General features: G+C 38.3%; 1 protein-coding gene across 1 annotated transcript; it reads left to right on the top strand.

Moving 5' to 3' along the window:
- Window positions 1–238: 238 nt before the first annotated feature.
- LOC121109701 (mediator of RNA polymerase II transcription subunit 1-like) lies at window positions 239–10,227 on the top strand. Its single transcript, XM_040689278.2, has 12 exons — window positions 239–312; window positions 944–1,041; window positions 2,147–2,231; window positions 2,598–2,652; window positions 3,067–3,199; window positions 4,419–4,447; window positions 6,085–6,156; window positions 6,257–6,331; window positions 7,452–7,522; window positions 8,346–8,411; window positions 8,954–9,062; window positions 9,787–10,227. The coding sequence occupies exons 1-12, from the start codon at window positions 252–254 to the stop codon at window positions 9,947–9,949; spliced, it is 1,017 nt and encodes a 338-aa protein (XP_040545212.2). The 5' UTR covers window positions 239–251; the 3' UTR covers window positions 9,950–10,227.
- Window positions 10,228–10,692: the final 465 nt, after the last annotated feature.

Here is a 10,692-nt window from a genome sequence, read left to right as displayed (position 1 = left end):
AAAACAGAAAGCATGCTGTAAGACAATTTGAAACACTACCAGACAGGGTTTATGTAGGAGACACGCTTTTCTTGCTGTAGACCTAGCATTTAACAGTGGCCAAATTTCAAGCGGGTGCCTGTAAAAAGGGCCTCCCAGTTCCTGGGACCCATCTTGTGAGGGAGGAAGCTATCTGCCTTGTACAGCACCTGTGGGTGCTCTGGTGCAGCTGCTTTAAGCAGGAGCCCTGGTTTCCTGTGGTGTGGGTTGAGATGGAGAAGCAGGGTGGGCAGCAGCCACTGCTGCTCCCCTTCTGCAGGCCTCAAGGCATGGGTGAGTGGGAATGTTCCCTTGGTAATGGTGTTTGCAAGAGCTTTTGGGGGTTTGGTGCTGTTCTTTCCTCCAGCTGAATGAGATTACCTTCTTTTCAGGGGGTTGGGATTTGTGCTCTCCTTCTGCCAGGAGAAAGATAGTGCCAGGTCCCACTTGCCACCCTTGCTTGCTGTATGCACTAAGTGTAGCAGTCTCCATCCTGGCCTGCTTCAGAGAGGATGTTTCTATGTAGCAGCTGTGTCCTCTTTGTCAGAGAAGCACCTTGCTATGCTTCTGGTACTAAGGAGTACAGTGCAGTGTGGGACACGCTTCAGGGCCTTGACTGCCACTGACTGATCAGTCTGAAGTCTCCCTATCTATCTTAGGCTGGTTTATTAGGAAATTCACTCCAGGTTAATTCCTGATGTGGTCATGGGTGTGCCAAATCTCAACTAAAAAACTTTGAGTCTTACAAAAATTAGATATCTGTGTGCAAAACTTATTGAAAACTAAGTCACTGTTTTCTTTCCTCCTCTTTTGAAACATAACACCTATGATCTTAGCAAGTTTTATATTTTTCTTCCTCCAACTTTTCTAGTTGCCTATGTAAATTCATAGCATTATATTTGGAACATTTTGATGTATTTTTTAGGTGCAGTTATCTCTACAAATGCCTTAATGGAACAGTTGTATCTAAAATATCAACAGAGACCATGGAGTGAAACTCTGAAACTTGTCCATTTTTGCATGGTAAGAATCTCAGATTAGGTGAGAGAAGGATATCTCATATTAGATCAAGTTGCCAAGACAACTCACTAACTCCTTATCTTAGAAAAACAACAGCAGCAACAAAAATTTTAAGCACCTATTATAGCCTGGTTTCTGACTTAACAGTGTTTAAAAAGCACTGATTTGATACTCTAGAAGTTGTTTCATGCATTATTTTAACTCTTCTGGGATTAATCATAATAGTTTGATACTTTAATAGTGAATTTCCATTCATTATCCCTAGCATATTCATAGTGTGTAAAGACAACTTCTTATTTACAGAACTGGGAGAAAATACTATTTTTGAGAAACTATCCTGATATCCTTAATCTGCTATTTGGAATTCTTTCTGCTGTGATATACCTTGAATCAGTACATGCTTCTTGCATTTCCAGTGGCTAATTATGTATAAGAATCATCTCTGTAAATGGCAGCTTACTGCAAGTGCTATGAGCTTAATATAAAAACTTGCTTCCATGCTTCTTTTTTATGCTTAAAATGCTTTATTAATGCTTAAGTGCTCCTCTGAATGTGATGCCTTGACTTTGACGATGTTGAAAGTGTTTTAGTATTGACTGTTCTTTGTTACTTGAAGTGTGAAGGAGTTTTCAGAGAAGAATTTAGAGAGTTTACTTGCCACTGAAGTTACTATCTTCAACTAGAACTTATACCCTGACTCTGACCAAGTAAACCCATAATGCGTACTGATCTCTCACTTTCACTCATTCCTTCTAAAACATAAACCTATGCATTTTCTTGGTTAATCTCTAGTAGTGTGGTGAAAACAGCTTACGTTAGGAGACATAACCTTTACTCAGCCTAAAAGCAAAGGGAATGGAAAGTGGTTTTCTGCACCAAAGACCTCCAATATGTAATTACTGCATAGTAGAGTCTTCATGAATCCACTCTGGACTGCTCCTTTAGGGAGAATTACAATCATAGCTCACCTCTGTACTTGATAAAAAGAAGTAAGTACTGTTTTGCTGGACTGTGCATCAGAGTTCTGAAACTTGTAGGCAGTGATGTTCTTCTGTGGCTGTTAATTTAAGGGGTCTTTCTCTGTCTCTTGTTTTCACAAATGTGCTAGGATAAGCCACGTCGATCTCCTGTTGGTAATGCTTCCGATGGTCTGCTGCTTTCATGCATGGAGAAGTTGCAGAGGACACTAAGTGGTAACAAACTGTCAGTTATCTCAAAGTCTATCTTTTAGCATTCTTTCCCAATTCGGACAATTCCATGATTCTCTTTGCTGGTGATATTCTGCATGATGGAGCCAAACATGCAAACACAGAGGTGGATGTGTTACAATACTTGTGACTCATCTTTGGGTTAAGCCTTCAGGTTACAGCTACTCTTGAAGTTTGAGAGGAAGCTCTATTCAGCGCAACACTTGTTAATCATAGTTATCATGAATGACAAGAAGTCATGCAAGAGATATCATTTTTTTATTACCTAAATCACCCCTTTTAGAGCAGGATAATAATGTTTCTACTTTTCAGTCATTGCGACTTAATTAAATAACGTTTTCCTTATTACAGATAGATCTTTGTTTTCTGTGATGAACAGATTGGAATCTTTATCCAAACAAAAAGGGTAAGTTTGTTTATTAATAAATACAAATAAGCAAGCGTAGCCCCATGTCCAGTGAGGAATACCATCTGGATGGCTTATCAACTACATTTTTAGCATGGTGTTTTTCTGAGATGCATTACTTAAAGTGGACTTAACTGCCACCTTCAATTAGCCTGTTATGGAGGAGGTTGAGTGAAGAGAGGGCATTCCTATCTAGGTCCCAAAGCTGCAAACTGAGGTAAACAGTTTCCAGCAAACTGACACAACAATGAAAGCTTATATTGCCTGGTTGGATAGTTTTTAGAAGCTGAGCCAAGGAGAAGTTATTTTTAAAGCATCCTTGGTGTCTCTTCCCACGATTAAGTAAACTATACTCATTTCCTTTTTTCAAGTGACATTTGGATATACAACATTTTTTTTCCCCTCTCTCCTTAGGCTTAACTCTCATGTTAGCCCCAGTGGGACTGCCTGCTACATAACCTCGAACATGTTTTATATAGAAGTGCAGCTCGAGAAGGATGGAAGGGTGATGGATGCAAAGCTGGCTCACCTTGGAGAGGCTCCTGTGGTAAAGTTAATTTTCTGGCTGTCACCTCCCTGTAGTGTCCCCATCTGGCTTTCAGCTACCATGTCAGAAAGTCTTCAACTTCCTTTTGGTTTTGTCATACCTGGCAGCCTCTGCATGACACCAGATGCCTCACCAGGCATTTGAATCTCTCACTTAAGCTTACAACTCAGCACAGATGTTAATTACTGTAGCTCTAAATATTAAGGTGAAACTCGGCTGACATGCCCAATTTCCAAGGCGTTTCATAGAATCATAGAATAGCCTGGGTTGAAAAGGACCATAATGATCATCTAGTTTCAACCCCCTGCTATGTGCAGGGTTGCCAACCACTAGACCAGGCTGCCCAGAGCCACATCCAGCCTGGCCTTGAATGCCTCCAGGGAGGGGGCATCCACAGCCTCCTTGGGCAACCTGTTCCAGTGTGCGAGTTTCTGGTACCCTGCATAAATATAGGGTTATAAAATAGTCTCCTACCAAGATGTAGTGCAATATATGTTTCTAGTGCAGATGTCTTTAAATATCTTGGAGCTGTTACTAGAGATTGTTTTTCCTTCTTTTTAAGTGTATGCATTCCTGCTAATAAAGATCTTTTTTTCCTGCAAATTTTTCAAGGTATTGGCAAAATACCACTCTGCAGTTCACATAGCATCTTCTTCAGTTGTTTGGTATTACAAGTGAGCATTTGGATCAAAGTTAAAACAACTAGCTGGTGCAGACTAATTGTCTGTGGGTGGAAGCATAAACTATGATCAATAGCCTGTGCTAGTTAAATAGAATAATTTTAAATTCCTGGAAAAGAGGGACTAAACTAATTCCAAATTAATGTAATAGCGTGAATGCTTACTGATTAAAAATCATTTGATGCTGGACAATATTACTAGGGAAATGCATAGCCAGGGAATTTTAGCAAAGAAACTGCCTATTAATGGGAAAAGAACTGGCAAAAGTGGTTTTTTTTTTTTGGTTGTTGTTGTTGTTGTTTTTTTTTTTTTTCTGAAACTAATATATCAACAAGTTATTTCAGCTAATTATATCCTCTTCCACAGAGTTCTCATAGTTATTATATTAATATTGTTTTACTATCACGATGCTAACTTAATATTTTTAATAATATATAATTTAAAAGTAATAAGGGATAAGCTTATCATTATCAGTGTGTTTGTCAGAGATGTTACATGAATGATGACAAGAAACATGAAAGTGTTCTCTCCTGTTCTAGATTTGTGATGACTTGGTGCAGCACCTAAGGTAAAGAACTATGTGTAGCGTCTCTTGTTGGATGGAAAGGAATTCCTGAGTCTTGTTTCCCAGAATGCTGTGGAGAAGCCAAGGCTAGGATGGTTTTAGTGTAGTAACACAAACATTTTTGTAACAAAACAATGCAGGAATCAGGAAATAATAACAGGAGTCAGTCTGTTGTTTTCTGAACACCTTATATCGGATTTTATGTGGGGTGCTGTGCCCCATATTTGAAGGTTGATTGTATTGATACTGTTATTTCCAGATTCCAATTTGTAACTGCAAGGATAAAATAGAATTTTAAAAAGATGCTCTGAACTTTACTTTTTTCTCAGGTAATTTCATTGAATACAGCTAAATTGCATCTGCTTCTGTGGGTGGTAGAGGGCAACATTGTACAGCGGTACATTGGCTCTAGCTGCCAGTTGATTGCAGTTGTTGAATACTGGTATTTTTCTTGGCTTCAGGAAGAAAAAAAGAAAGTTCCAAATCAGGCCTGCACCTTACACATCCAATCAGAAGTTCCCCAGAGAATCTTATCAAGATTCCATATTTACTAATAATGAACATATTTAAGAAACTGTATTCCTCTTTAACTATCTTGGCAGAACACTTGAAAAGAAAGAATAATAATTGAATTTGCATATTTCATCTCTCTCTTATGTGGGCCTGTAATGCATCATCATTTTTTTTCTAGTCCTCTTTCCTCATAAATGAAGTTCATTTTTATAGGTGTAAACAGCTGTATTGGAGTTTTAATTTGCATTTTTGTAGGTTTTTGACTCCTAGAGGTGTTAACTGCCAGCAGGTCTGCTCTGAGTGACAGTAGATAGTACTCATAATGCCAATGGTAGCTACTTGGCAGCATTCTTGTTTTTGCGAGGATATGACATGTAGCGCAAATATCACTTCTACGGTGCCTAGTGTAATATCTCAATTGGTCCTAAGGCACAGACTGGCATCATGTGTGTGCATGTACCTGCATGCCTGCTTCCCTCTCTTTCCCCCACCTCCCAAACAGTCCAGTTGGAAAGCAATAAATGAAGTAGAGCAACCTGCTTACATTTCTGTGGGGGAAGTATTTGTCCCAGTGTGAAAGTCCAGCAGGTTTTATTTGATTTGTCTATGGTTATGCACTGCAGCCCTACCTGCACACAGAGAGTGGAGGTAAGCCTTGAGCGTGGCCATCAGTGTGACTGCAGCACAGGAGAGTTTGGCAGGGTGCTGTGAAGTGCAATGTTAATACAATCCTTGATATTTTGATGAAAAGAACACTGTATGAGTGCACGGTGTTAGGGAAGTGTTACTAGATGACTACCTTTATTGGAACGTCAGGGAGAGTGCTTGCAGCTGATGAGCTACATCTTGAGCTGTCAGATTGGTGTATCATGCACATTTATTGCTTTCAGTAATGCATATTTAAATAGTGTCGGCTATAATTACATTGCTTTTTGCAACAGAGCCAAGGACTTACATTTCCTGGTATCTTCTAAGAAAACTCAGAAGCAGTACTGCTATGTGTCAGATCTGATAAGAAGGGAGCCTATGTCATTGTTTCAAATGATGCCTTTTCTAACAAGTTAGACATAAAAAACTTACTATCCATCTCATTAAATGGCGTGGTAGTAACTCTTTTTTATTGTTAGGATGAAGAATTATGACGCATTTGGAAAGATTCTAGAAGACCTGTCAAATCTGTATCAAATTCCAGGAAACAGGTTACAACTAATTTTTACTTGAAAGACTTAAAATCCATAGTCTAGCTTTTGTGTACTTACAAGTACAGTAATGCATCTTCTCTCTCTCTCTCTCTCCCAGCGAAATGAAAGCTAAGGGTTACCTTGCACTGCAGTCCCTTGAGAAAGATCTTTATTCAATGTCTCTTCTACACAGGTAACTTGAAGACTACTCCTTCCTTCCTTCCTTTCACTTTACTTCTACCTCCGCCCCTGCATTTCACTAAAAAACAAGGCAACTGATCTAATTATAGACAGGATGTGGAAAGCTAATGCATTTTCTCCCACTGGAAAGCTGGAAGACTTTTTGTGGTTTGCCAGCCTTAGGCATGCCAAACAAGATCATCTGCTGTACTCCTCCTGAGCTTTATCTCAGAGGCTTGTAGTGAAACTGGCTAGCCACCCAGCCTGAGTGGGTGGGTGGGTGGATGGGTGGGTGTGTGTGTGAACAACTGCTGGGAGCAGATAGAACGCTGTAGAGCCATTGATTCTTTTTTTTTTTTTTTTAATTATTATTATTATTATTTTTTTTCAGTCAGTCATTTTTTAATCTCATCTATTTTTTGCAGCAGTAGAATGTACCTTTGGTAGTCCTGCTTTTTTGGGTATCTCATTTTCCTCTTCAAGTTCTAGAGAGGAGAATGGGTGCAATATCTTTCCCTCCATCCTTCCTTTTCTCATTTCTCCTTTTGAGGAGCAGGCCTACAGATGGATGTGAACAGATTTCCCTAAACCTTCTGGTAATTCAACAGTGATTTTTCATCTGCTTTCAGAAAAACAGAGTTGAGGGCAATGCTTTCCTTCTTGACACTACATCCTTGCTATTTTCTCAGTAAATATTACTTCAGTTAAATAGATTACTTGTTCCTTTTATGAAATCAGTTAAAGCACTGCAGAGCTTTAATGCACACCTATATAATTGTATGTTAAAGTGTATTCAGCTGCACAATCATATTTGAAGTTTGAGATCGGCTCCATTTGATTCAGTTTATCCAGGTTATTTTGCCACTCTTTTCTCAACCAGTCATGCCCATATTTTTGGCCCTTTCAATTCTGGTAAACAACACAACCTGAAAAAGCTGAGGTATAGGGTTAAAGCTGGAAGCCTAAGTAATACATGAGTGGAATGACAGTATTTTGGAAGCTAATGTAAAAATGGAAACATGATCTGCTTCCAAGAAAGCGCTGTCTGTTTGATTAAGGGTGCAAATTATTCTTCATATTAACCTCACTGGCACTGCAATTTAGGAAACACTAATCAAGATGTTTTGAACTAGAACACAGGATGTAAACAGAGTTACTGAAGTACTTCATGGAAAAGTAGGACACCTGGTGCCAAGAACTGGAGGTGAATATTATTGCTATTATTTTCTTCACTAGTTCAAAAATACTGTAATGAAAAACCCCACTGCACTGATCTTGTTTTATTTTTTATTTATTTATTCTTTTAATAGAAATGATCCTCTGTTTTAAGTGCATGTGCACTTTTTTGGACTTACTGGATCTGATACTGTAGAGATGTATACATAAGGAGGAAAGACAAGGAGGCCAGGTGGCTTATCAGCTACTGTAGCATTCACTTTGCAGCTGCCTAAAAGCAAAGCCAGCAACTTTGAGGTTATGTGGGAAGCCGCATTTTGGGAGTAACTGTGGGATAGCAATGGCAGCAGCCCAGATAATACCGGTGTTGCATAAAAGGCAAATACAGTAAATTTTTTTGCCTCATCTGTACCATCGGTAGTGAGCTTCAATTGTAAGTGTGTTACAGTTCATAAAAGTACTTATTAGAAGTGCTAACATTATGCTGTTGCACAGCTTGATGGATGTGGTTTCCTTACGCAAGTATTATGAATGCTTCTTATACTTCAGACTAGTTGCTAAAAGCTAGAAGTTCAGCTAATATCTTTTAAGGCACAACAAAAGGTTATTGTGCAAGATAAATCTTTTGAAAGATGTCTGATGACTTCATACATTGGGGACTTAGCTGTTAAACGCTAAGAAAATGCTCTGATTTGAACAAATGCTGTAAATAGAGATACACTCTTATGAGGTATCCTTTCTGCCCGTCCTGTACGTTTCTTTTTTTTTTTCCTTTGCACCAAGATACCTAACAAATTTTCTCTATTGACATGTATACTGATGGGTTTTTTTGGTTGTTTTTAATTTCTCAGGAACTCCTATGAACACTGAATTTTACATTTCTCCATATCAAATTTTGGAAGCAGAGCTCAATCCTGGTAAAGCTATAAAACCAGAAATAATTATATAATGAGACAACTTTTTCATCATTACCCTTTTCATTAAATAAAAATCATTAATGAAACTCAAAAAAATAAGTCAGAAATGTTACTATGTCCCCACTCTATGTTGAAAGTTTCCTAGTGGAAAATCAAGGATGATGTTTGTTTTGCTGTCATTTCCCATTAAGTGAAACAGAAAGATTTGTGTGATGCTGCTCAGCAGTTGTAATGTTCATATGCAAACTGTTTTCCCATTTCTTGCCCACTGATGCAAATTGAGCGAGAGTGGTATCAAACAGAACAACTACGTAGCAATCATGAAACAACAACTTGTGGTGGGTTCATCTATCCCATAGCCCAGCTACTGCTAAAACCACCAATGGGCAGCTTTGGCCACTTAGTATGCACAGTCTGCACTTCTTCTTTCTGCCCAGGTGCTGTCAGTTGAATCTCAGCTTTCCTTACTGATGACTATTTTGTATGCATAGGATTAATCTATGCTGAAATGGGGAAAATAACAGTTTCCTTTTTTCCCCCAGGTTCTCTGGTGTGTGGAACAAAAGCAGTTGTAACTGTTGAAGGCACAGATACGCTCCACAAGCTTCCTCTTTCTCCACTACTTGTAGACTCTCAAGCTGGAGAAGATGGGTGAGGCTCTGAGTGCTTCTGAATATGGCAATGGATTTACAAATTGCTGGTGTGGACCCCAGCATAACTTGTGTTTAGGCTCTGCTAATAGAATGGATACACAGCTTGCCGAGGAAGCTCTGTGCTGTTGATAACCTTATCCCCTATAAGCTATAACTTGCATAACCTGTGGCTTTTACTGTCTTCCCAAATGAACTTCAAAATTATTATGTTGCTATTTAACTGTCAACTGCACAGAGTTATGGGTTTATTCATAGATTTGAAGCCAGAAGAAGCCACTGGGATATTACTTAGCATCTTACTATTCAACAAGCAGTACAGTTCTAGAATAAACGAAACATGCTTTAAGGTGTATTATACCTAAATCATACAAAGTTGTTTGTCATCCTGCTGTAGACACCAACATCTTATCTCTTGTTACTTCAGTATGAGCCAGGAGGGAAAATCTGAAGTCATTCTCCAAAATAAGTCACTACAGACTGATTGAGAGCAAATCTTCTTGTGCCCTGTTCCTCAGTTTCCCCCACAGCTCACATTTCCTTTCTGCCAGTGTTTACATTAAACTTGTTTTAATATACTGGGGTTGTAGTTGCACTTAGAATGCAGAACTTTTCTTGAAGAAAAAAAGTACAGGTCATAGCAAACCACTAGAAACATGATTATGGCCTTACCCTAAGAGCCTTTGTTTTATATATTAAAATGTTTTTTTTTGTCTTCTTTCCAGCAACCCTACTTTTTTACCACTGACTAATGAACTCAGCATGGATTTGTCAGCTTATTTTTTGTTGAAGTTTCATCAGCCTATTCCTCTGTCCTTATCCAATATTGAAGAGATACAGATGCTCACAGGCATGTTAAGATTGTTTTTAAGACTAAGTAATTTATGACCACTCATTGCTTACATGCTTTCTATTTCCACATGGTAATGTAGTAGAAGTTAAAACTGGATTCTAGGGTAGAAAATCTTCTGTACTTATCAACCTGTACGTCAATTCTTAGAAGCCAGCAAAGTTGTTAAACACTATCTAAAATACCTTGAAGTTGTTGATTACCATCAGCAAAAGAGGAAAGAAGGAAGGCTAATGTTTTTATGTCTGTGTACTTTCTTTAGTTTGTAAAAACTAGCTTTCACGTACAATCTAAAATCTAATAAAAAACATCATCTGGTTTCAGGAATTCAGATTACTGCCTTGAAACTAGCTCCTTTGTATGAGCTGATTATTCAGTCTACCCTTAAAGAAAAATGTAGTGAAGATTTGTCTGTGCACAAATCCTGTTTCTTTGTGGTGAGTATACTGCATGTTTGACAGACGTTGCCCTTGTGCAGTGACTATACAGAAATATATTTCTTCCTTAGCAAACAACACAGACTTCCCAGAACCCCAACAGTATTTAAATACTCTTTAGGAAATAGTTCAAACTACTTAAGAAATAACAGATTCTTTGAAGTAAGCAAACTTCTCATCTGTGTTAATGAGACTGTATTCATGGCTACTGAAGTCATACTAATTTGTCTTTGTGCAATCCAAATATTTACTCTTAAATATTGTTCAAAACTTTATCATTAATGTTTTAAAAAGAAGGAAACTTACTGTTTGGTGTGAGGAGAATGTCTAAGATTGGTACTTAG

This window comes from Gallus gallus, chromosome 2, assembly GCF_016699485.2.
Source record: "Gallus gallus isolate bGalGal1 chromosome 2, bGalGal1.mat.broiler.GRCg7b, whole genome shotgun sequence".
In the NCBI taxonomy this organism is placed as follows: domain Eukaryota; kingdom Metazoa; phylum Chordata; class Aves; order Galliformes; family Phasianidae; genus Gallus; species Gallus gallus.
The sequence above is the reverse complement of the archived record's forward strand: the minus strand, read 5'-3'. Positions and strand labels throughout refer to the sequence as shown.

What these genes read in the sequence shown, in the direction of transcription:
- LOC121109701 (XM_040689278.2), top strand. Translation starts at nt 252, where the DNA reads ATGGAGAAGCAGGGTGGGCAGCAGCCACTGCTGCTCCCCTTCTGCAGG. An exon ending in CTGCAGGCCTCAAGGCATGG is followed by an intron (nt 313 to 943) that starts GTGAGTGGGAAT and finishes TGTATTTTTTAG; the next exon opens with GTGCAGTTATCTCTACAAAT. An exon ending in GGAAGCAGAGCTCAATCCTG is followed by an intron (nt 8,412 to 8,953) that starts GTAAAGCTATAA and finishes TTTTTCCCCCAG; the next exon opens with GTTCTCTGGTGTGTGGAACA.